At 37.3% G+C, this 27,774-nt stretch overlaps 1 protein-coding gene across 6 annotated transcripts; it reads right to left on the bottom strand.

The window, feature by feature from the left end:
* Positions 1-434: 434 nt before the first annotated feature.
* On the bottom strand, positions 435-27,774 carry lingo3a (leucine rich repeat and Ig domain containing 3a). 6 transcript variants are annotated; one of them, XM_079891274.1, is made up of 4 exons: positions 27,570-27,774; positions 27,370-27,418; positions 26,939-27,242; positions 436-4,038 (listed from the first exon to the last, which is right to left on the bottom strand). In XM_079891274.1, exon 4 carries the CDS (start codon positions 3,992-3,994, stop codon positions 2,177-2,179), a length of 1,818 nt encoding a protein of 605 aa, XP_079747400.1. In that variant the 5' UTR covers positions 3,995-4,038; positions 26,939-27,242; positions 27,370-27,418; positions 27,570-27,774; the 3' UTR covers positions 436-2,176. The 6 variants fall into 6 exon arrangements, with proteins under 6 accessions (XP_079747398.1, XP_079747400.1, XP_079747402.1 ...); XM_079891276.1 differs by lacking the exon at positions 27,370-27,418; XM_079891275.1 differs by lacking the exon at positions 27,570-27,774 and having other exon boundaries at positions 27,370-27,563.

The raw sequence follows: 27,774 nt of genomic DNA, 5'->3' as shown, positions 1-27,774 counted from the left end.
CGAAGTATGCTGACAAGCGGCTGTCCTTATTGAAACTTTTTAGGCAAAAATAGTCACTTTTTAGAGAATCAGGGCTGGTGGTTTGTAAGCTGGTTATTACTAATGTAAACCTGTAGACAAATAATGTTAAACTGACATTATTCGGCCCAATAGCACGGCTATTCCCCTCTGATTGGGTTATATTGTCCTGGTTTTAAAAATAAAAGCATTAAACTTTAGATTAGCCTATATCAGTTTTATCTAAATATTTATTTTGAACCGCCTTTTCGCATCTGAAAAAATATTAAAAAGTTGAGAACCTTTAAAGAAGCTCTGTCCTTTGAGATAAATTTATTAGATTACATAAATTAGTCAAAAAACCTAGATTGATTTATAGCCTTGCTTGTGATATAGACATGAAGAATCAGAAAAAGAAGAAATTCCAACACAGGGATTGAGATACATGCTTTTATAAACAGCATATTTGTTATTAGTACAATATAAGAACAATATTCTTAACATAATTAAGAATAAAAACAGCTAGAACATAAAAATGTTGTGGATCCCCATTTATTTTACATTAAAATAAAACTGTAAAATGATTTTTTTTTTACAAAAAATATCAAAAAAGCTTAGTTTAATTAGTTTTACAGTAGTTGATGACAAATTATGGCAGTTTTGCAATGTACATACAATGCTGCTTAAAATAAGACAGGGCGTATTGATCTGCTCAAACAGATCTGATAATCTAATTATTTTAAGCTTAGATTGACCAATAGAAGGCAATAAGGTTGAGCCTGAAACCCTGTGTTCTTTAAACTGACATAATTTAACATTAGGGGGCAGCAGAAGAGCTTTGTAAAGTGCCTTCCTGTTTCATTTTAAGCGGCAGCACTTGAGCAGGGAAAATTTTGTGTCCAACGCCTCAAAAATACCATTCATAAACAGACAATATAAGCATAAGAACTCCATGATGGATCAAAGGATCAGTGACTTGTACAGAAAAAGCTATCTTTGATTGTATTGTTTCCCACTTTGTACTCATGCAAAATAACATGAAACAATTGATGATTGACATTCCCTTTTACACACTTTACATAGAAGAGGCATAAAGACCATTTTTATCGTCACCACCAGTAATAAAATGCTCAGATTTCTTTTAAAGAGTTTCACACATCATCTTTGATTAATTTAAGAACATGTTATATTGAATAAAAGTATTTCACATTAATTTGACAATTAAAACAGGGCACCAAAATGTACACACAAAACATCAATATATACAATAAGATACAAAATGTCTTCAACCCAGTGTAGATACTGAGGCTATTGGTGTTTAGCTGATAAATAGGTAATGCTTTATAAATACAATGTGCTTTTTATTTTGGAACTACAGTACCTTTGTATGTGTGCGCGTTTAACTTTATGCGGGCATGACTCAGAAGTAGGTGGCAGTGTAATATAGAAGCAGTCGTTACCAGGCCTCATTATCCAGAGCAAATAAAATCAACTAAGATTTAATTAAACCGTTTTAATTCTTTAAACGGTCTTCTAGCAACCCAGTGGTTAACAGGTTGAGATTTGAAGCTATTCCAACAACAAATCCTTGTTTCATTGGCAGTGTGAAATATATGCCCATGCCTACAGACCATTGGACACTTAAATTCAATTGCTTAGGCAAAATGCAATAATGTACCATTTTTTTTTATTTACTTTGGAGGGACTTGGCAATTTCTTGGCAAGCAGAAAGCACCCATTTAATAATCATTAACTATTACTAAATTAAAAATATTTCTAAATCCCACAATAACATCCAAAATATTAAGAGCACACTTGAACTCTCTTTTCATTCTAAAGGAAATTCTTTTTTGTAATAGTCATTACACATTACTACAAGCTTGGCCTTCTCACATGAAAAAAGTTCAAAATGAGTCCCTAATGCCAGCCAACCCCACACAGATGCAATTCATCATAAATGTCTTAATAATTGTCTTAATAAATGTCCCAAAACCCCAAAAGTAATGTTAGATTATAATTAACTGCTGATGTAAAGTACCTCTCAGTAACTACATTACTCCCATTAAAACCCTCTGTGTCTTAAAATCTGGACCTATAGCTATTCGCAGGACTGGTATTAGAAATATATTCCAGTTTGAAATAACAATAATGTGTGCTTTACCCCTTCAAACTGTCCAATTTATATCATCTTCATGTTAAACTTTCGTGCTCCTCCTTGACCCCCACTGGCAGCCGGACCATCTACCTTTCTGAATGAATACTCTACTGAGAAATTGTTCTTGTGTTGACCTCGTCCTCGGCTCCACACAAACAAGAGAATGAAACAGAAAAGCACAACACCCAAAAACATAATACAACCCATTGCTGTGGACACCAGGATGGTCTTAAGATCCAATGTGAACTTCAGGAAGACACGCGTGTCATTTAAGTTAGTGTCATTAAGATCACCCACATAGTAGGTGCGATTCGCTGCCAGAGCACCATCCAGTGGCAATCCACTGACTGTCAGGGTGGCAAAGTAGGTATCGTTGCCACCAGCATTGCTTGCTATGCAGATGTAAGTGCCGCTGTCTGTTACCTGGGCGTAACGGATCTCCAACGTACCTTCAGGCAGGACAATGATTCTCCCAGTACTCTTGGTGGTGATACGTCGGCGCTGAGGTGAAATCCAAAAGATGACCGGAGTTGGGTCTCCATCTGCTCTACATACAAACGACACTACCTGGCCTTCACGTGCCGTCATCTGTTGCAGCTTGCGGTTACGAATTTTGGGCCGCTGACAGGTGAAATGGTCAAAGAGCGCAGAGTCCGAAAAGGTACTAAGTGCTTTTCCTCGCACTTCCAAGGGTGTGGCGCAAATGGGCGACTTTCCGTTGAAGTTGAGGGTCTTACGGCGCTGCAGGATCCACAGTAGGCGGCAGTCACAGGACAAAGGATTCCCATCTACACGTAACGTCTCCAGCGTATTGACCGAGTGGAAGGATCCCTCCTCCAAGGTCACCAACCCATTGTTCGACAAGTTGAGCAACCGTATCTGTTGCAGGCCTCCAAGACCATAGGGCTGCACTGATATCAAGTTGGTACCAACTAGGTGCAGTTCTTTCAAGCGGACAAGGTCCCTCAAGGCCCAGGACTCAAGAACCGAGATGGGGTTGTAAGACAGATTGAGGCTAGCCAAGTGAATCAGGTTGCGAAGAGCACCCGTAGGCACGGTGGAAATGTTGGTATTGGTAATTGAGAGCCAAGACAGGTTGAGACCTTGGAAGCTGTGCGGAGAGATGTACTCAAGGAAGGGCCAATGGTCAATCTCAAGAGCCCGCAGTCCACCCAGTTTGCGAAAGTTCTGCTCTTCCAACGAAGAGATACTGAGGTAGCGTAATCGAAGAGTCACCAATCCTCGAAGGTAGGAAAGAGACTGTCCAGTTATAGAAGTCAGATTGCACCTCTCGATGGTCAGCTCCCGGAGTCCAACCAATCCCAGGAAAGCCTTGTTTGAAATGTACACCAGGTCATTATCACCAACTTCCAAATTGCGGAGGTTCCTCAAGTCCTGGAAGGTGAAGTCTAACAGGATGACCAGTTTATTCCCACTTAGGTCCAGAGTGGTGAGGTTGGTGAGACGTGAAAAGGCACCCATGGGCACGAGTTTAAGCTGGTTGGCTCGCAGACGCAACACTCTAAGATTAAGCAAGCTGGAGAAGGCATTAGGCTCCAATACACTGATGAGATTCTCACTCAAGTCTAGCTCCTCAAGTCTTGAGAGAGTCGCCAATTCATTGTACTCCACCCAGCGTAAACTGTTGCAGCTTAGATCCAGGAGCCGTGTGTCAACCGGGATGCCCCCAGGAATAGATCCCAGGCGCTTGTTCTGGCACATTACAGCTCTCTGATGAGAGATGCAGTCACAGCGCTGTGGGCAGCTCTGACCATGTGTTATGGATGCAGCGGTTAGGAGCACAAGCAGCCCCGGTAAGCTCAGGCATGGACAACCCGCCATGCCCCTTCCCTACCTTACAGGGGCTGAATCACTGCACCTCACACCTAGAGACAAGAACACAAAAAAACAGGTATTGATGAATCATGATTTTTGCAACTCTCAACTATAACCACTTCTAAAAAAACACTTCTTAGCGTAAAAAAAGCCTACCCATTTCTCACCAACATGTATGTACGAGCATGTATAACTACAGGGTATATACAGGAATCATGGAGTTAAATAAAAAAATAAAAAATTTAAGACCTTTTTTTAAGACTCTTTCAAGTTTCCATTCATTTTAAGACCTCATCACCACTTCAAGTTTTAACCGGTTACATCGGCGACATATATTGATTGTAAGATAGCACAACTAAACAGTCTTAGTTTGTGATAATTCCTTATCAATGCAACATAATTCAGAAGGGTGGGAACGAAGCAAAAGAGAATTAATTGACAAATTAGTACAATTCTTTGGACTAATATACATAATGAAAAGATGATACAAAATTTAAAGGTGCACTGTGTAATTTTTAGCGGCATCTAGTGGTGAGATTGCGAACTGCAACCAACAGAAGTTAGGGTGGCCGACAGGAAAAGATGAGGTTTCTTTACAAAGATAAATTAAGAAATTAGGTTTACTTAATTATTCATTAGGTTACTTGTTCATCATTGTGTCAGTGTTTTATTCACTGACTTTAGCTAGCTTCTTCTTTTAGCTTCTTTTGCATAAAGAACAACATCGTGACGAAACGCGTTTTGTCTGTTCAGGGACACTGTAGAAACATGTCGGCGCATTTCAACGTAAGGGGACTCACGGTGTATGTAGATAGAAATAGCTCATTCTAAGGTACAGTAATAAAACCATAACAGTTCATTAATAAGTAAGGTCTTTATACACCAGTCAAGACATATGTATATGATATTGCATTTCTGTCAAAAGATCCTCCTAAATTTTACACAATGCTTAAGACCCCGCGGACACCCTGAATTATATATAAAGTTGTTTTAAAAAACATAGGCCATAAAAAAGTTTTGCTGGATGCAACACATTTTCAGACAATTTCTTGCAGTAAAACTGCAATTTTAATGAATTTAAACTACAAACAAAACACAAATAAGGCTCAGCACTACTTTGTGTACCTAACTGGGGTATTTCTGCTTTTCTATAACCACCACCTACTGTCAGGAAGTGAATTTGCATTTCCATTCACCCCATCTAACATTGTGTTTGCATATTTCTGAGCAGACAAGTTGGATGATGATATTGCACCAAATTTTATGGCCAACTTTGTCTTGGTAAGAACAGGTATTTAAACTGTAAGCCACTGAAACATCAAGTGGTTAAGTTTAAATGCAATATGAAACAGAAACTTGATAGTTTCTTGACTAAACTTGACTAAAAAATAAAAGGAGAACAAGTATGTCATGAGCATTTTACACATGAACATTCAAAAATCTCAGATGGCTTAACTCCCTCTTTAAGATCATGACTTATTTTTTCATCTTTATAAGCCACGAAATAAATGTACTCTAAACAGTCTTTGAGATAGGAATGGCTTCAAAGTTACTATGATTATGCCGATTTCTGCTAGTTAGCATTTCAATAAAAATACATAGCTAAATATTTTAATGTCAACTTGATAATGTCAATCGAAGACATCCCAGTCAGTGCATTTTTAATCAAATCTTGAACATTTAGGCCCACACTGGTGCTAAAGCTTAACATAATGAGACTCACCTTGGGTTCAGAAGTTTATTAGTCCAATCTCTGAGTACCAAGATATTATTGAACATTTAACAGTGGTACTTCAAGATGTTCCCCCGCACAACTCTTCTTCTCCCTCCCCCATCATCTCTGGTAACCCAAACACATGAACAGCCCCTGGTTCAAACCCATATCAGTTGACACTAAGAAGCTGTCCAATCAGCATAGACAACTGCTTCAAACAATCAGCAGTGACGTGAGTGGGGTGAATAGAAAACTACACCTGACTATGACTCAGGTGTCATGGGTCATTATGTCAGAAAATCATGAATACTAATATTATAGGCAACGATTAACACCCTGCCACTTTTCTTTCCACCCCCAACGTCTCTCCCCCTCAGAGATGTCAACAAACCATTTTTCAACAGCTTATTAAATTTAATTGTCTTCAGGAAAGTGCTCCCATATGAATTTATGTGTCATGCTGACGTGCAATAACTCCAGATTGCTGGAAGATAGGTGCTCTAACTATATTATTGCATAGTTTTAAAACATACATTTAAAATGATATTGCCCCCTGAAAGGATCTTTTAAACCAAAATTAATAATTTACACCAAAATGTACTTTCGGTCAACATTTACTCACTCTCATGTCATTCCAAACCTGTATGACTTTATTTTCTTCTGGAGAACACAAAAGATGATATTTTTGAAGAAAGTTTCTTGTCCATACAATTAACATTAATAGAGCCCAAAACCAACACTGGACCCCATTGACTTTCATTGTATGGACAAAAAACACTTTTTCAAAATATATTTTGTTCCACAGATGTCAGTCATACAGGTTTAGAATGACATGAGAGTGAGTAAAAATTCATCTGTAACAATTTTGAAATACATTTTAGTTCCAATTTTAGCTTTATCTGCCATGGAATGTAAATGGATCTGGCCTCGACCTGATATTGTCAGGAGTAAATGAGAGACACTGCTACCTCTTTGCTCTGTTGTTCACCTCAGCAAGGTAGCATGTCACCTGAGAATTACATAACAGCTGTTAGTCGATACGTGAAGGGCAAATCAAGCAATTAGTGTTTTTCCCCATAACAGCTGTTGAGAGGCTGGTTAATACATAAAATATTGATACAAGAGAACGTCAATGTTCTAAAATATATATATATAAAAAAGGAAAAACACTGCTGCAAAATCTAAAATAGGACCCAAATAAGTACTTGGACATTCTAATCACACGTACAAATGTCTAAATTGCATTAAAAGCTAAATATCTCACCAACTGGTGATTTTAAGTGTGTAGTCAATCACATTAACCATGTTCTGTTCACATTTGAAAACCACAAATAGCCAAATTTTTAACAAACTAAATTTTTTGGGGAGTGCTTTGGTTGAAAAGTGTGTTATATTTCTTTAAAATAAATGTTACTTAACAGTGTTATTGTTAAATAAAAATAAAAATAAAACTATAAAAAATATTTTTCGTTAATTGAAATAAAGCTGTAGACAATAAACTATTAAAATGAAAACTGATAAAATAAAACAAAAGCTAATTCAAAATATTAAAAATACTATAATAGTAAATAAATAATACTAAAATAACACTAGTTTGATATTTTGTTATCAAATGCAATGATAAATTAAGTATGACCCAAGTTTAATTGACCATTTTAAGTCTTTAATTGACTTAATTTAAGTGTACTTTTGGGGTACTTTTTTATCTTTCGTCTCTTTATGCAACCATAAGAATCCTTAAATTAACGCATCCTGTGGAACCATACTAGAGCAAGACGAAGTGAAAAGGAATGAAAAACATTCAACATTTTTGAAGGAGTACTTGTTTTGAGTGGGAAAAACATGTAACTAGGTGGTGCTTGATGTTCCTGTCGAATTCAGGATATAAACAAGACCAGGTTTAATGATGAGAAAGAAAAAAATAGCAGCATAAGCGCAGACTGAAATCGCACAAACATCAGAGAGAAAAGTCTATCTGGGATTGGGGGAAAAAACAATTAAGCAGATGATACGGACCGGGAGCAATTAAGGCAACCTAGTACCTTAATTAGTGAGAAAGCACATAAAAAGGAATAATGAACGCGCACACACTGGAAGGGGAAAAAAACTCTAGGGCAGGTGCGAGAACTCATGGAGTGGCCGTAAGCTGAAGGGAAGTGTGTGGAGGCGTCAACTTTCCCATTTTTCACCACTGGATCTGCACTAGTTTAGTGCTGCTGATGGCACTCTTCAACTCACATCGATTTCAAATGCTGCCCACACATCTCTTTACATAACCGTACATATCCTCCTCATTCTGTCTCTCGCTGCTCCGCAAGCCCATCTATCATCTGCAGCTCGGGGAAACCTTACAGTGGCCAGTAAGGAGACAGTCAGTTGGGATGAAGCGGAGCGAGGATGAGGAAGGGGCAAATGACAGATGCTCAGGGTGAATGTGGACTCCCTGGAGGGGCCGTCTCAAGGGGAAGACGTACTCCAAAGAGGCAACGGTACCCTTGGCCAAACAAAAGCTGACAAGGGCATCAGTGTCTTAGCTGGAGAACAGGAGCCAACTGAGACCAGGGATGTTAGTGGATTCAGCAGACGTTTGGGAGTTCAAGGAGATGACAAACAAGGAGCAGAGACTGCGAAATGCTGAAAGAGCAAAAAGCAAACAATTACGGCTTTAGTAATTTTGAGCACAAAATGACTCGTCATTACAAACCTGAACAACTTTCGTTCTTTTGTGGAACACAGATGATGATATTTTGAAAAAAAAAACATTTTTTTGTTCATACAATGAAAGTCAATGGGGTCCAAATGTTGTTGTTATTTTGGACCCCATTGACTTACATTGTGTCGACAAAAACATTATTCAAATGATCTATTATGTTCCACAGAAGAAATAGCCATACAGGTTTGGAAAGACAAGAGTATTAGCAAATTATATAAAGATACAGATCAGAAAGTAATCGAAAATTTAACAGCAGTTGAAAATGTCACGTTTCAACACGGCCCTGGAAAACGATCCCGACTCTGAAAAAAGTCAGTCCCACTCAAAAATCGCAACTCAGTTGAGGCTGATGTTTGGAAAGCATGTTTATACCAAATTTACGTTCTAAAACTACAAACAGTTTAGTTGTAAATAAAACCGAAATCATGATATGACTGGCTGTTGTTTAAATAAATAAATATATGCACTGTATGTTTCAGTTTTAACGTAAGAATGTGAACATGAATAAAATCATATCACCTTAAACAAAGGAAGGTTTAAAAGCATTCATGAAACTTCACCTGATCTGGTTCATGAACAGACATGCTAATCAGCTAAAAGCTAATAAGCGATGACAAGCTATTGTAGAAGCAGCGCAGAACAACCACACACAACTCTTGAGGGGATAGAATATCAATTGTGTTTCAGGGAAGAAAGACAATGGCTCACCGCAAACTGGGAACATGACTTGTTTAACATGCATATTTAATACAGGTGAGAATAGAAAGGCCACAATGCTACTATTGATTGGCATTGCTCAGTTTCCTGATGGGATGAATTATTTAGATTATCATGGTCTATGAACATGACCTATTAGAACAAAGACACTAACCACGGCTCCTTGATGGACCTCCTCCAACAAGAATAGTGATGTAAAGACTTGAACATTCGCTCTTTTATTGGCTCACAATCCTGTGAATAAATTGATGTATGCTCTACCTGACAGCTGCTTGGCAAGGCGCTTAATGCTGGTTTTATCTTGGCTCATTGAAGTCGGGTTAGATGATCTGATCCTTGGCTCCAGCTAAGATGTAGAAGCTGGATAATTAGGTTAAAAAGTTGGATTGGTACTGACTAAATGTGGGAATCAAGACAGCAGAACGTAAACGGACAACCATTGCTGGCATCATCTTCATAGCGTTGTTTTCAGTGATCACATGAAAGCTGAATAAATAAGATTACCAGTTTGTTAGGATAGGACAATATTTGGCCGAGATACAACTATTTGAAAATATGGAATCTGAGGGTGCAAAAAAAATCAAAACATTGAGTAAATGCAGCAGAATCACGAACATAAATGGACAACTTTAAAGATAAAGTTGTCCATTTATGTTTGCGATTCTGCTGCATTCACTCACAAAAAGAAATGCTTTATATGTTTACGATAGGAAATTTACAAAATATCTTCATGGAACATGATCTTTACTTAATATCCTAATGATTTTTGCCATAAAAGAATAATTTTGACCGATACAATGTATTGTTGGCTATTGCTACAAATACACCCATGCGACTTGTGACTGGTTTTGAGATCCAGGGTCACATACTGTATGTGACGAAGGCCAAAATGTCTTGACCTTGAGAGAATATACAGTTCTCGATTAATAAAAGTGCCATTTAGTTTCATTACCAGATGAACAAACGCTATTTACAGCCACTTTCCACTGGCATATTCTCGCACAGTTTCTCCACAGGATGTTGATAATGGCATTGAAAACAATGGCTGTTGGCCAAAAAGTCACACGTATGTGAAAAATGGAGAGAAACCAATGCCGCAACTCTTGCCATTCTCACAGTTTTGTCTGACTCACAGCCTTCAGGCCATCTGACTCATTTACACCATGGAAAGTCTTCAATATACACCAGTATTAAAGCGCAACTTTGAGTTGCAATCTAATGATTTTGTCGTTAAAGGTCCATTTGCCTTTACTGAACAATGATCACATGAGCCTTTATCACAAACTGAAAGCATATTTATTTTGGCACTCATATTAAAATGTTAGGCCATTCACACTTTGCATAAGCATGTTAGCATTTTTTAAGTATAATATTTAGTTCTGGCAAATATTGTCGATATTCACTCCAACAGCACTGGGATTAGTAGGTGGGAATTTAGCAATTCTTTCTGCAAATTACGGCGCTAATATAGATGGTGGCGACAAGTGATTTGTCTTCATGAACAAGTCAATGACTTATTTACCATTGATTTGTTAAAAAATAAATTCATTTAAAAATTAAACAAGATTGTTTATTATAAGTAAGTCACTGAATCATTCACTAAAACCCATTTGTTAAAAAAAAAAAAAAACCACAGAACGTTCCCATATGGTTCACATTTGGTTATTTTTTGGGAACCAAATAAGTAACCTTCCCAGAACATTGCAGTGAGTTTATATATATATATATAGACTAACTTAAAGATAAGCTACACAGAATGTTCTGTAAAGATTATTTTTTTATAACCATAAAATATTCTTTCCAGAACATTTCAGGGAGGTTTTTTCGAATAACCCAAGGAGAACCCATATAGAATGTTCACTACTGGTTGTTTTTAGCTTATATTTTTGCAAACCTAAAAAGAACATTCTATTTCCGTGAAGAAAACTTTCCTGGCCAACCAAAAAGGAATCTTAAAAATGCATTTTTTGGAACGTTCCGGGAAACAAAAACTAACATTCTCAGAATGTTCTGGGAACCAAACATTGTTAGCTGGGTGTCTTTATGAGTCAGTGAATCATTTACTATAACCAATCGTTTAAAACACTGATTCATTTTGGCAAGTAAACAAGAGGCTGTCTTTGATATTGAGTAATTGAATCATTCAGCGTGTCATTCAAAAACACATTTACATTCATTTAATTCAGGAATGAAACATCACTTCTGGTTGATTTTCCTGTGGTTCGTTCTGAGCTATTTCCGTTTTAAGTTCAAACTGGAAATAGTTCATCTAAAATGTAAGTTACTCATTATTAACATCTTGTTTTTTGTTTTTCAACATTCACAAGTCACTGGAGGGTGTTCAGTGAAGTAGCTCAGATTACAATGATGGTGAATGTCATACTCCATTATGGCATGACTCATCAGGTTTAACTCAGCACAACACGTCCAAGAGAGCCCACATTTCCGAATTTATTATATTTATATTTATTAAATTAATTTGAGCCTATGGCATCATCTTTAAAATGTCAAAACGCACACCACACAATATTTTCCACCATATATAAATGACCTTCCGCTTCTGTATATCACAAGTTCGGTTCTCCTTGTATTTACGCAGTGGCTAATGAGTTCCACTGGGTAGTCCAGGTCCTAGCAGCACTGCAGTCAGCATGCATGTGGACAGGGAGTAAAGTAGGTCAGCCATGTATGACACCCCTGGCATTTGGGCACAGTCAACAGTACCCGTAAATTAACATCCTCTCTGTAAGCCCCTGCAAATTGAGACACGGCACTGACAGGAGTGCTGCTAGTCACTTGATGTGTTAGGGATGCTCAAAGCTGAGGAAATAAATTAAGAGGATTACAGCAGTGGTATAAAGATTGTGATTACACACGGTGTGCGGTGTCAACTTAAAGCATTTATTACCATGACTCGATGTTATGAATTTGACCGCTAGCATGAAACACCATCAACTTGTGAGTATGTAATAAAATCATATAAAACTAAGCGGAATATGGACACATATTCCAAAGTAACTAGTTAAGTGTGCCATAATACCCCATAATAACATTTAAAAATGTAAAAAAAAAAAAAAAAATTATTAAAAAAAATTGGTTTGAATGAATGATTTAATGGCTCACTCATAAATACTTCACCTCAAATTCATTCAAAAACGCTGATTCATCCAGTAATGAAGCATTACTGGTTGAATCAGTGTTTTTGAACGAATCTCTTAAATAAATGATTCAATGACAAATACATTTTTTAACAGTCACTTGTCGCCACCTACCGGTGTAACAATGTACAACCTTTATTTAGGGCATCAAGTTACTTTCAAAAGGTGATTTACTCTATTTTAATTGCTACCGTAGACATCAGTGTATCCAAACTATAAACTTTTATATAGATCAAAATATTACAAAATAAATTAAATATATAAATAAAAGAGATATCCTTACCAAACTACCCAGAGATTAATTATCACATATGCAGTCTTCATAAAAGTCTTAAAAGTCTAGATTTTTTAAAAGTCAAGGGAAAAAATGCCAAGAACAAATGAAAAGCGTTAAAAGTAATAAAAAAAAAACCATACTCATGCAAGAAAGGACGCATCTAATTATGATGCCTTCCACCATGAACCTCTCGAGATACTTATCCTAACTGCCAATTCATTGGCACAATTGACCCTTGGGGCCAATTACATGTAAACACAAGGCAATAAAATTACAACGCATTCCATTAGGGGGCGAATATAACACTGAAGTTGCATAAGCTTTTAATTAGAAAGACGCGAGAGCTGAAGCAGCGTGAAGCCTGGTATTGCATGAGAAATGTCTTTGGGCAGTGTCAGAAAAGGCCATGGCCTAGCTAGGTCACAATGCGGAGGTTGGACGCTGTCCTGCGGTCGTCTCTTTGGCTTGAATGGATTAGATGACACCCTTCACTGGCTGGCATTCTAACCCTGTCAAAACGAATCACTTCAGACTGCCTGGCCAAGGTTAGCTTAGCTTTCCATGAGAGTGGATTTGGATTTATAGCATGTGATTTTGGAAACACGGTCACAAAAAAAAAAAATTGTACAAAATTTACAATATCTGATAGAGAAATAGATTTACTTCCCCTGATTCTTTTGAAGAATAACTTTAGTCCTGTTTAATAACCTTTTAAGAAGGCCAGAACACATCAGGACTGATTAGCATTGATGCTACAAATGCAAATAGCTACAAATAGATTTACACTCATTGGATCACCTGAAATGCATATTACTTGCACAGGATCTTAGTGCAGCACTGAGCTAATGGGCTAATAGATAAGCTAGATGTTCATTCAGTCAAAGCGTGACCTTTGGTTGAGATTTGCCATACTTTCCTGCAAGTTGCAGCAGCTGCAAGGACAATCGAATTAAAAGTCATGCACAGGGTTTGCCAACAGCCGGAGGGGGCTGTTGGCAAACCCTGTGCATGACTTTTAATTCGCCTTTAATCAATGTTCTCGCAGCTTACAAATCAGCAAGAGCAATTAGACACTATTAGCTGGAGTTATCAAGCACCAGTGAAAACCGCTTCTTATTCTCCTGCTGCATGAAAGCTGATGTTCAGTCTTTATCTCTGTAATTTACCCCGTTCCTCACAATTATCAGAAGCCTTTGGCAAAACCCCACAAATTCACCTCTGACATAGTGGCTCCATTTAAAAAACTAGAAAGCTGCCTTGCTGTCTACATAGGCAGCATCCTAGCCATTATGGAACTATATATGTGACTGATTCAGAGCCCACTACATAGGCAGCAACTCACAAAACAGCACTTCTCACAGGAGAATGCGACTCAGTTAGCATGTTGCTAAGCTAACAGCATGCTACTCTAATAAGAAAATTCTTTACAGAATGAAATACAACTTATAACCAACATTTCCTCGTCCACCATCTAACTTAATTTTTACTGAACTTAAGCGCAATGCATTAGCATTAGCTTAAAACAAGGTATCTTAAAAACCAGAATAATTCATATTAAGAGTATGCCTGTGATCCCTTAAAATACTGCCTCTTTAGGCAGCTCACTAGGCTTTAGAATAAACATGTTTGGGAGATGGAACCTAAAAAGGCTAGAAATCCATAAACTGGCAGTGAGAATATAATGGCATCTATAAAACTGCAGTTTAACTGTCACTGTCCCACTAACAGGACGTTAGACGCTCTTTTTATTGCCTTTTTTTCCTAGCACATATTTTAGTAATCATCATAAATTAGGTATCATTTGAAAGCTTAACTCAAAATTCATCCGTTTTGAAATCAGACAATGCGTTACCATGGAAACTGTGCTTTTAATCTGATTTCAAAGTGGGCTCCTACCGCTGAAAAAATCGGGGTTTTTTTCTAATCTTGACATTGCATATCGTCTGAAAGGTCTGAGACTCAAGGTTTCATATTTGGTAACTATTTTGTGATAAAAGTGATATGACAGAAATGTATTAATTTGTAACAGGAATGCAATTTGGTATAGCGCCTAAACAAAATCTCATAGGAACTTTCATTTTTGTGGTGATAACTTCAAATTTGGAACACGACTTGGTTAGACATGTGGCGTTGATTTTATAGCAGTTTTATAGTAAAAACTATTTTGTTAAATATATATTTTTGTATAAAATAAAAAAATTAATACAGTACATTTGATTTACAGTAAACTTAAACTTCTATACTTTTTTACACTTTCATTTTTTGAAGTGCTTTTACTTCTGCTGAGTGCCTTTTTTAAAAAGAGACCAACCTTAGGTCGGTATTCCAAAGCATTCATGAATCACAACCATTTAAGTTTGGAGAGTGTATTTTCACATCTTCGCTCAAAAGGGGGGGGGGGGGGGTGACAGTTAAGGGGTTAAGCACTGAGGTTTCGCTGTCGAAACGAGTGTCAAAGAAAAAACTGTTTTTAAAGTGTTTCAAAATCAATGGTTGCTCTAATCTCTGTCTGAGTAGAGTTCAACTGCCTTGAGAAGTTCGAACTCGACTGAATGGCAAAGATGAAGCCTGGCAAATTCACACTGATCAAATCAAACACTCACACTCTTGGCTCCCTTTAGTGAATTAAAAAGAGAGGTTGTAACTTCTTGACTAGTTTAGCTTTTGATAGAAATTTTACAATGCATACTAGAACATGACTCCATACATTTATCACTGCATTCAGTCGACCAGTATAAATTTGAGAACACAGTGACAACCATTTGACACCAGCAGCTGTTGCAGGATAATGAGCCTGAGGTTAAGTTTGGAGTCAAACTTTGTTTCTTGAAAATACATAAATATATAAGCTATATATGCTTCAGCTTGAGTTACAGACAAAACATGGGACACCCATTATGACACACAAGCGGAAAAAGCCCTCATTGAAAAAGGACGTAGTCAGGCTTTTGATTGGTGCCGATGGAAGTCAGTTTTGCCTCAAAGTAAAAAAACTGGAGATATTGCAACTAGACACATTTTGAGATATGTTGTCCCAATATTGAGAAAAAGTTGCAATTTTGAGATATGAAGTTGCAATTACAGGAGTCACAATGAGAAAAAAAGTCGCAATTGTGAGAATGTCACACGATGAAACATAAAAGTCCCAATTATGAGGAAAAAGCTGTAATCAAGATATAGTCGCAATTGTCAGAAATAGACACATTGTGAGATGTAGTGGCAATCTCGAGAAAAAATAAATAATTGAAGAAATTAAATTTGCAATTGCGAGACAAAAGTTGCAATTACAAGAAATAAAGCTGTAATTATGAGATATAAAGTCGCAAATGTCAGAAAGTCACATTGCAAAATATAGTGACAATTACAAGAAAAGTCACAATTGTGAAATATAAAGTCGCAACTAATAAAGAGAAGAAATAAAGTTGCAATTGTGAGAAAGTCCCATTGTGAGATTTAGTGTCAGTTACGAGAAAATACTTGCAGTTCTGAAGTATAAAGTTGCAATTACAAGAAAAAGTTGTTAATATGAGAAAAAAGTCACAATTGTGAAAAATAATGTCAATTACATTCGATTTTTCTTTTCAACAGGCTTCATTAGAGAAATGTGTACAGCGCCTTCAACAAATAGGCATCAAGAAATAAGTGCTTGGTTTTATTAAGCAAGAGAGGAGGTAATTCAAACCTTGAATGGCTTTCCTCAAGCTTGCTGGATAATAAGCTTCTCGTATCTCATTGTAAGACTGATTACCAGCAATTAAGAAAACGCAAAAACACCAGCAGCATCCAAAAGTAATGCTGTTTAACACCCACTCTGTGTCAAACTAGAATTATGAACATAACCTTAAATGAAATGAAAGCCATGGAGTATATACCTATTTTTGTCAGAACGGCAGCATAACACAATGTCCAACCTAGACAGAAATATGACAGGCATGTGCCGGTGTAAAATAGAAGGATTAACCTTTATTACACGGCCGATGTTCTGGGACAGTGGCCCCCGTATTTTTGTTCTGGATGAGAGCCTGGCCTACTTCAGCGTCTTCCTTAATCCTGTGGCACACTGCCTGATTTTGCGGTTTCCAATAACCAGCTCTAATCTCTGCACTGGCTAGACAGCAGTGGCCTAGCGGTGACAGCTGGCAGACTTACACTGTCTCTAGGAAAGAGACCACACGACAGCAGGCTTACCAGAAGCAGAGTATGTCCCATGTAAAACCTGCTGCATCGTTAACGTTTTGTGGGATTTATCCACTGATCTATATAAATGACTGGAATACTCATTGCGTTCTAAACTGCCAGCAGGCGGTGAAGCCACCGGAAGTGTTCGAGTGGCCATCTTACTATTCCCTACCGACAAAGGGCGTCACTGACTTACTGCCAAAACGTTGACCTTAAGTCACCCGATTTTCAGCATATCAGTCACACATGAAATTTGTATGGACATTTGGGGCAGGCTAAGCGATATATAGAAATCGTTAAGATGGGCGTTTCTACGGCACACTGACAACACATGTAACAGAACTAACACAAAATTGATTTCTGCATGAACGTACACATTAAGCATGATGAACATATACAGTATCTGGGATTATTAACAAAAATATACATTAAAATATTACAATACTTACAATCCCCCATTACTAAATTGCACTACATTACATTAAAAAGGTTTTAATCTTGCTAATGCTAAATGCTTGGAAATAATATGTCTTTAAATCCATACGCGTTATAAGTTGTGAAGTGTGCATATTATTTCCTGATGTCTTTCTGTTGACCAACACCCACTTCAGACTCTTGGAGACCTAGGAAACCATTCAAAAGACACAGGTCAGCTCAAATTCTATGGCTTTTTAGTTTGCGGACAACAACGTTGTCAAAACGATCCCCGTTGCAAAAATGACTAAAAACGCTTTATTCTGCTGCCAGGCCAGTAGGTGGCGATGTTACTTTGTAAATAAAAACTACGCACCCATAGACTGAACATGTAATACGCATACACATGATGTCACCACAAATTCAAGTTTTTGTGGTTTACACTGAGGCGACAATGGTATAGTTTTCAAAAACGTGCACTTTGAAACCTATTTTCAAAAGTTCGTGTTTTCAGGCCCCCAAAATGGCATTGTCGTGTAAATGAACTGCCAAAAAATTGTGTCATATAAACGGCCCCTTAGTTCAACAAACACCTCTTGTTTTTACCTTATTTTATCACAAGAACAGTGATGAATATTTTTGGGAAACTACTCTCAGGGCAATTATACGGCATGACAGAGCCAGGTTTGGGGAAAGATGGGAAGATAGAAGGAATTGGGGGAGCATTTGACTCAATAGGAACTTACCGGTGCTCCCTTTTTACTCCCCTAAGAGCTCAAGCTTCCCCTTTTTGCTGTCACCATATAAATCCAGTGGGTGGGAGCACCGTCTATGCCCCGGCGTTCGTGGGGAATTAGCGCTGAGCCACTGCAAAGGACTGACAATCCTAAGGCCTCTTTGAGAACAGGCTTAAGAGGGGAGAGAGGAAGGAGGATGAAATGAGATATGAAGAACGAAGAAAGTACTGAGAAAATCCAGCGCTCTGTACTTTTTTCCAGCAAGCTCTGCAAATTCAAAAGATCTGCAGATCTTTTTTCACTATTTCTAAGTATGACACTTATTGTAAGGACATTATCTAATGACAAAAATTTGTCAAATGCTGAATAATTTGTTATATCTTCAAATGTAAATAATTATGGCTGTTACTCATCAAATCACATACAAAAGAAGTTGTGAAGAGTGTACAAGATACAATAAACACTCTGCTTGAATACAATGCAAATCATTTTTTTGTTCCAAACAGATTTTATTTTCTATCATAGTACTAGTTATTAATTTCTGATTCAAGTTTTTAGAGCTAATTAAGTTTATAACTTCACATTAGTTCCATATTTGAGTACACTCATCTTCTGAGACAGTGAATACTAATATTTCTGCAAAGGAACTAATCCTTCAGTAGCTAGGCCTAGAATAAAAGTATATATATATATATAATATTGGATAACAGAATTAAAAAAAAGAAAGAGAAACTCAATACATGGGCATTTCGTTCCCATTGTATATATCATGAGAATACATAAGTCCTGCTTAATTTCTCATCTCAGTAACATTCTATGTTGCAAACAGTATTTCTATCAATTTATAATTATATGTAATTATTAAGCTTATGTAAATGATAAAATTATTCTTAAATTATTATAAATCATTATTAAAATATTAATATTATAATTGCATCATAAAATGGTCAACAAGGTCTAACTTAAGCAAAAAAATATTTTGCTATATAAGTGTACAGATAGTAATGAAAATAATCACATTGCAAATTATATTAATATTCCAGAAAAAGCTGATTATAATAATAAATAATGTCCTGTTTTCTCTTTGAATTTATTAGATTAACGAAATGGATATCCCTGATCAAACAGATCTCCCAATTAAAAATAAATGTATTTAACATATTTTTCATTCTTCTCTTTCAGTAAAAGCAGTCAGCAAACTGCACAGCTGACCTTACCTGAGAAATGATGTGCGTGTCACAAAAAAAGATGGATTACCCAATTACAATATTGCTTCCTTTCATGCGTGACAGTTTTGAACTTTGACAGTGTTGCAATTTTACATTACCCCTGATCGAAGACAGACAGTGAAGAACCTGACTGTGTCCTTGACAAATGTCCTTTCAGACAAACTCCACAATGACACTAGTCAAAGATCGACACAACAATAAAGCCAAGCTAGTGTGAGAGGAAAACATCTAAAAATTCAAAGAAAGAAGCACAATAAATTAATACTGAGAATAAATTAGCTATATTTTGTGAAATAAGGTTGAATTGAGAATAAATTAGCATTTATTTTAATAAAGGTAAAATTGAGAATAGTTACATTTTAAGAAGAGTCAAAATAATGAAAATAAGGAGTAATATTTTGAGAAGTAGTTATATTTTGTGAACAAGTCAAAATTATGAAATAAAGTAGTAAAGTGGAAAATATGAGAATAAAAGAGCAATATTTTGAGAAAAGAGCCATATTTTGAGAAGAAAGTGAAAATGATGAGAATAAATGAGTAATATTTTGAGAAAAGTAGCAAAATTGTAGCCTTGAAATCTAGACGCACCCTAGCGGCAGCAAAATTTATTTTGCAGCCAGTGTAGTCTAGCAACTCTCCGTTGACTTTCGAGCTGGAAAAATCAAACTCAGGCCAATCAAATCATGTATAGAGTCGGTGGGCGGGCTTAACATAATGACGACAGAGTTGCAAGGGTTCCGTGTGAATTCCCTGCTGCTTGAAAACAAAGAATGGCTGAAGCTGCTGGCGAACAGCGGCCTTTCGAATCGGCTTTGGCCGCGACTCTGGAGGACTTGGAGTTAAGCTTTTCTTTGAGAATAGAACAAAGAACGGTACTTACGTCATTCTTAAAAAAGATGTGTTTGTAGTTTTGCTGACCAGATACGGCAAAAGTTTAATCTGCTAGCTCCGCTGGTGGGAAAATGCTCTGGTTGGTTGTAGCGCTATCCTATTGCGTGCAGAGGGAATTTGAAAGACAACCGTTTATCCCGCCCCTCGAATTGAGCCGTGCCAATGGTGAGTTGCCAGACCAAACATCTTGATGTAGGTCTGGCTTGCCAGGCTAGCAAAATGGAGGATGAAATGAAATTCATGAAAATGAAGGAGTCATATTTGGAGGATAGAAATATATTTGAAGAAAAGTCAAAATTATGAAAATAAACTAGTAATATTTTGAGAATAAAGTGAAAATTTATGAGAAAAGGAGTAATATTTTGAGAATAGAAATATTTTGTGAACAAAAGTCAAAATTATGAAAATAAAGTAGTAATATTTTGAAAAAGTAAAAATTGAGAATAAAGGAGTAATATTTTGAGAAAAGTATAGTAATATTTTGAAAACGAGAAAAATTATGAAAATAGTCATTAAAAATAAAGTGAAAATTATGAGTAGTAATATTATGAGAATAATATTTTGTGAACAAAAGTCAAAATCATAAAATAGTAATATTTTGAGAATAAAGAGAAATATTATTAGAATAAAGCAGTAATATTTTGAGAAAAGTATAGTCATATTTTGAGAATAAAGTGAAAATGATTGACAGCAATATTGAGAAGAGTCAAAATTATAAAAATCTAAATTATGAGAATAAAGATGTAGAATTACGAGATTAATTTAGTCAAATCAAACGAATGAACCGTCTACCACATTCCAATCATGTTACATAAAGAAAATCGAAACATTAAAAGAAAGAAACAGACGGAGACATGAACAAAGTGAGAATTTGTAGTTGCAAGAATTCGCTGCCACATGTGGCTTTATGATCACTATGTGTTTTCCATTATAGCTGAATAATTCATCAATGCCTGGCAACAAGCTTGAGATGTTCAAGCTTGCCTGTACTTTCTATTTTAAGTCACATGAGAAATTCATGGCAGGGCCTCTGAAGTCCCATCAGCACTGTCTATTCTGACTTCGGCCTTGCCTAGATGGATGCATTGACATGGGGGTCATTATATTGCCTCCTCGAGACCTTGCGAGCATCCGAACGACACGCAGACGCAGGAAGTCAAGTGTACGGAGGGTGTCACACCGAAAAGATAAGCTCCGCCCACCTTGGATGCTGTTGCTCGGGTCAGACAAGCTGCTCTGCAGGCATCCCGTCCATCACCGACAAACAAAATCAATTACCTTTAGTCGTTGTTTCTACATCATTCATCCATTTGACAACTAGTAAAACGATATCTGGCAAACTCTCTACAGAGCGGATCCATTTCCACAATGCACAAGAGAATGTTTTTTGGACGCCGCCCCAGTGCCGCTTGCTGAACGCCAGCATGAAGACACCTTGATATGCTGTGTAAACAAACTCTCTTGCTGATTCCACTTTGCTGTGTAGAATTGGAGCGTCATTACAAAACACATCTGATGAAATGATCCAGGTCTTTCTGACAGCTACCGCAGGGGACGGGAAGCAAAAGGGTGTGGGGTTTAAACCGATCTCTCTCACCATCTGTCGCCATATTGTCAAGGACGATCCAATAAAGGAACGTGAACAATTAAACCATCCTTGGGGAACCGGCTGATTTGCTCACGATCGACATCAAAGCCTCTTCAAGTCCAAAAGTTTCTGGAACAACTATGGCACAGTTTCGTCTACAGAATAAATCGAAAAGATCAACCACGGCTTGTTTACACAGAGGAGACAGGCAGTGAATCTTCAAAAAAAAAAAAAACTGGGACGAAAAAATATGAAATACTACTAAATATTTGATGAAACAGTGTGCAAACTGTTCATGTTTCTAAAGTACACTGTAAAGTGTTCAGTTGACTTGACAAAGTGAGAAAACACATTGCCTTAAAATGATCAAGTAATAAACTTCACGCGTAATTGAAAAATTTAAGTTATGTGAACTTGACAATTCCACATAACTTATTTTTTTCAATTATGCATGATGTTTATTTACTTAATTTTAAGGCAACAGGTTTCCTCGCTTTATTTAAGTCAAGTCAACTGATCACTTTTACAGTGTAGAATTGTCCAACAGCTAAACCAGCAGAAAAGTTTCAAAGAGAGGCAGATTTTTGATCAAATAAAATTGCAATAAAAAACGTTACGAGGGAAAAAAAAGCTGTAACGTTGTTGAGAATAAAATCTCAATGTTTTGAGAAAAAACATCAATGTTTGGAGACCAAAGTAATAAATAATCAATATTTTGTGAGTAAAGTCAACATTGAGAATAAAGTGGCAATATTTTGTGAATAAAGTTGAAATTAAGATAATACTTTTTTATTATTTTTTGAGAATAATCAAAATAGAATAAAGTGGAAATGAGTCATAGTAATATTTTGAAAATAAAGTGAATGTTATGAGAATAAAGGAGTAATATTTTGAGAAAAAAAGTCAAAATTAGGAAAAACTCATTTTGAAAAACTAGCAATACGATAACGATTTTCAAAATTATGTAAATAAAGTAGTCATTTTGAGAAAGATCAAAATGGAAAATAAAGACGTAGCATTACAATAGTTAGTAACCACTTAATTCCCTATTAAATTTCTAATTTAACCTCACAATGCTACGACTTCATTCTTGAGAATGTCATAAACGTCTTGCTGTTTCATTTGCTTTCAACTCAGAAACCATGTAAGAGTTAAAAAAAAAAAAGTTACACAAAAAGAAAAAGAAAAAAAAGAAAACGAAGGCACTACAAATTCACTCCCTGTCATTATCGCACTCATTCCTCCAGCGAATGGGATGAATTATGTCGAAGTGACAGCAGGCTAAACGGCTTTCTCTGCTTCCGTCTCAGCCAGTAAAATTGGCTGATGAAATGAGTCACGACTTTAATGCAGAACAGAGGGGAGATAGAAGTCTTTAAATTGATGCTATGAGTCTCATGCGTGGAAATGAGCGGAATACAGTTATTAGACTCTACACATCATTACCCTTCATGACACCGAGCTCCGGGTTGTCTGGCAGAAACTTTGAGGCGCCGCGTTCAAAACGTGGCCTTAATATGTCATCGCTCGGGATTTATCAGATACGGCCAATTGTAGAGCGCAATGAATAATTGATTAAACGTCAACATCGAAGCGGTCAGGAAACATCTATTAATGCCATCTAACGTGAGATACCAGCCTCTTGTGTAACCTGTGGTTGGACTTCCAAACCAGAGAGGCTATTTTGGGGAATAACATTTTAAAAATTAATCAACCTCCATCTGCCAGCAACCGATGAGTGGAAATTAAGAGGACGGCTTATCGAATACCGTCCCATCAAATCAATCTCATCTTGATAGAAGAGGACAAACAGCTTTAGGGCTTGTTTGATGCGTAGGTTGTTAATTCAATTACATAATTAAAGAGCTGGCAGAAATAAAAGGCCCAATGCAGGGCGACACCGAAGACATGCAACCTGAGCCTCACCCCGAACATTAGAAAGTAGCAAAGGACAGTGAAAAGGTAATTCTAGTTCATGACTGAGCAGAGGAACAGTCCTCCGAACCCCGTGGAAGAAAGTCGGATGTCAAGGGATTGGAAGAATAAGTCATGTTAAAAGCGAAGATATCGGGGAAAGCATTATGTGAGTCACATTTCCCCACATTGCACAGGCTGACCTGCCTCAAGCAATAACAGCAACAAAAAAGGGACAATTACAGTAAGTGCTGCCAGTACAAAGTGAACCAGGGACTATATTCTTGTGTACCATGTAAATACCATAACACATGAATTTAGCACTATAGTAGGCCTACTTTCTTCTGTGGAACACAAAAGGAGATATTTAAAGAACTGAACTGGCTGCTCTTTTCAATGCAGTTACAATTAGTAGCCTTCGGCCCATACGACTAATATTAAAAGCCTTCAGAAGCCATATAACTAATTTTTTGTTAACAATCTTGACATCTGCCCTCGCTTTCCTCAGCACAAATCAGACAATGTTAGCCTACTACTGTCATTTAGTCCACGCTAAAAAAAATGCTGGGTTGTTTCAACCCATGTTTAGGTCAAATATGGACAAACCCCACCAGTGGTTTAAATTAACGGTTAATTCATTTTCTTTTGTGCCCCTCAGAAAAAAATAAAGTCATACATATTTGGAACAACATGAGGATGAGTAACTGAGTGGGAAATGGTGAACTAATCTTTTAATCTGGAGACTCACATGCAGTGATCTTTGAACAGAAATTGATATGCAAACCATAACATACTCATGTGCGCTGCATGTAAAAAATGTTGTTGTACTCCATCGGGAGCCTCAGATATGCAAAATAAAGCCTTGTTCCAAAGCAATGAATAAAACATTAACGATTGACTCAAAACTGCTTTGTCCCCTTTTCATGATTTTTTAAAGTGTCCAATTATTGTACTTTGACTTGAAGGAGGCCCAGTCCTGCGATGATACAGAGGGATCTCAAGCTCATTAAATGTGATACCAAAGAAACTCAGCGGCAGTTTACAAGTGCTCAATGGAGAACACAAAGACTGGAAAAATAACATGAATGCGGATTGAAGTAAAGGAGTATGTGCAGTATTAAAGGGATAGTTCACCCAAAAATCAAGTTGTTCCAAACCCTGTATGATTTCCTTTCTTCTGCTGAACACAAAAGAAGATATTTTAAAGAAGGTTGGTAATTAAACAGTTGCTGGTCCCCATTGACATCCCATAGTATTTTTTTTCCTACTATGGAAGTCAATGGGGTCCATCAGTCGTTTGGTTACCCGACTTTCTTCAAAATATCTTCTTTTGTGTTCAGCAGAAGAAAGAAAGTCATACAGGTTTGGAACAACTTGAGGGAGAGTAAATGATGACAGAATTTTCATTTTTGGGTGAACTATCCCTTTAAAGTCCCATGAAATCAAAATGGACCCCTCTTACTTTATTACGGAATAATGCAGTATTTATTTTAAATTATTTATCCGTGCACATCATTATTTTTTTAAACTCATGTGCCCTCGTAATTTTGAATCCAAATCACTTTTTGCAGTAACATCTCTTCTCTTATGACGCGTTTACTGGTGTTAGGGCGCCTACATTTTTTCTTGTTCGAGAAGCCGTTTCACTCGGATATACGTCAAAATAGAGAAGAAAAGACGATTGCAACTTGGACAGGAAGGTGATTATTCCTTCCCAGCTGCAAGCCTGATCTATATTGTCTGAACTGATCCGAACACAACAGCCGCGATGTCTTTTTCCTCCTCCTCCTACTCCTCCTCTGCCCACACGCAGAGTAATCCTCTCTGCTCATCACGCTTTCATCAGGAGACAGAGCTTGTCACTTACAGAAAGAGGGGGCTGAATAACCCAGGTTCAATAATGCCCTCAACACCATCAATGCCAAAATGAAATTACCTCACACATTTTATTGCCATCAAAGTTTGTGTTCAATATGGTTTTGATGTTTAAGCTTTGAGCAGGGACACTATAATGGAAATATGATGCCTGAATAGTGACATTCCCACAGACGAGTTCTCAAAATGAGAATAAAGTCACTTGGTACTTTCAAGTCATGTGGCATTTACTAGCACTATTTACTAATGTCGTAATTTCGTAATAGTCGTAATTTTTTTTTAAGCCAAGAGTTTTCCAGTTGGGGACATGCAGTGAGAAAAAAATGGATGCGAAGTAAAAAGTATGAAATTATTAATTTTTTCCCCTAATATATTATAGCATTGTACAATTACAATAGAAATATATAATGATTCAGATTACAGAACCTTCCTAAATTGAATAAAGCACCTGATGCGCAATCTTTATTTATCATTTAAAAAGTCTTGCTGTGTTTTTCGCCATCTTGCACTGACCAAAGTGAATTAAACGCACCTGACATCATGAGGTCAAAGTACCACGAGAGCGATTTGAAAGTATGCAGAGTAGGGACGCATTGATATATCGGCCACCATATCGGTATCGGCCGACATAGGTTCATTTTTTATGTTATCGGCCCGATAAGAAAGTTTGGCCGATATATTAAAACTGATAAATAATGGATTACTTCCGTCAGCTGAGACAGTTCAGATGCACACTGTTCGCTATGATGGTTTTGAAATCCTTGAAATATGATTGGAATCACCTCAATAAAAGGAAAATACAGATAAGTCTATCAGGCTACATAAAATTATAATGAGAACATTATAATTGTGTGCTTGGGACGTGGCTTTTAAATAGTGAGACTTTTGTTTTTGTAATCAGGCTCTCAAAAATTATATAAAAATTTGGATTTAGATTTATCGGCCATTATATCGGTTATCAGCTATTCAAATATAAAGAATTATATATTTTTTCTTCTCATTTTGCTGCCCTGCGACTCGCTTGTGAATCAGCTCTTGTGGTGTTTTCTGTCCTTTTTGAACAGAAGTGGTCACTATAAATGGAAAAGTGGTACATACCAACTCTTTAAGACATCTTGTTATACCGTTCCACAAAAGAATGCAACATGGGTTTGTAAGCAGCATAACTGTAAGTAAATATCATTTTTGGATGAACTATACCAACCACCTTGAAGGGGACGTCCAAAGAAGACAGAGCAGGCGTATTTAAATGATGAGGCTTGTTATTTGCATGCACGAACACCACAGAGGTAATTAAGCTGGGCGCAGGCTGAATTGTTTCATTAGACATAAATGGTTTTGAAGCTCCTGAAGCAATAGCAACTGATTTAAATGAAAAAATACGGTATCCGCCTGGTCCTTGTCAACCCAATGGCAAAGATGACAAGTTACAGGTCTGACTTCCCCCGATAAGCCCCATATATTTAAGCCCCTAATAACAGGTGGGACACTGCCAATTTGCCACACTAAACGGCCCCTTTCATGGAGAAGATGAAAGTGCTCACCCAGAACTTGACAGGTTGTAGGTCCACATCAGCCAGCCCTGTCAGCTCGGCGTACGCGTCTATCCTCGGTTTTCGGCTGTCCCTCTCAGCTTCGGCGTGTGGGCTGTGCACAGCTGCTCGGGTTGAGTCGCACAATTAAGCTTGCAGATGCTCCTGACTGCAGCATCAGATTCCAAGATCCCAACCGGATCGTCCCCTCTTCTCTCCACTGGATCGTTCTTTTGTCTTCTACTGTTGCCAGCCTGTAGTCATGAGGTTCTCTGTACACATTGTTCCAGTGACAGGAGGGATGATGTGTGGCTTTCTGCACAAGTGTGTGAGGGAAAAGAGAGAGAGTGTGTGAGTGTATCAGGGAGGATGTGAAACGGTGAGATGTGAGAGAGCCTGCCTCTTTCTACTCTCCACTACGGCTGTATGGCTTCAAAACTCACACTGCCAGCAAACTGATCGCTTAGGGACCGTCTCGAAAGTGCAGACTAACTGAAAAAAAACAAGAGCAATTCAATAGAAACAGATCCACATGGCATCCCTCTGGGTGATACCTAAAGGAGCTCAGTGGCTCTTGCAAAAAGTTCACGGTGAATTGACTCTTCTGCACTGGCTTGTTGTGTTTGTAATTTTTCATACTCACCCTTGACTTCACAACTCAGTCCCTCACCGAAAGCTCCCCATGTCCACGAGGGCTTGAATACTCAAGCAAAGACCAACAGCTGGAATCGTATAATTGTAGCAGACATGTGACCCTCTTAATGCGCAATCCTTTTATATTTTGTCCTGTTTTCAGTTTTTTTCATCTGTTTACCTCCGGAAACCCCTCAGCAGGAGGTTAGTGAATG

The sequence above is a fragment of the Squalius cephalus genome (genome assembly GCF_949319135.1).
Source record: "Squalius cephalus genome assembly, chromosome: 13".
NCBI classification, from domain to species: domain Eukaryota; kingdom Metazoa; phylum Chordata; class Actinopteri; order Cypriniformes; family Leuciscidae; genus Squalius; species Squalius cephalus.
This window is presented reverse-complemented; position numbering and strand designations above follow the sequence as displayed.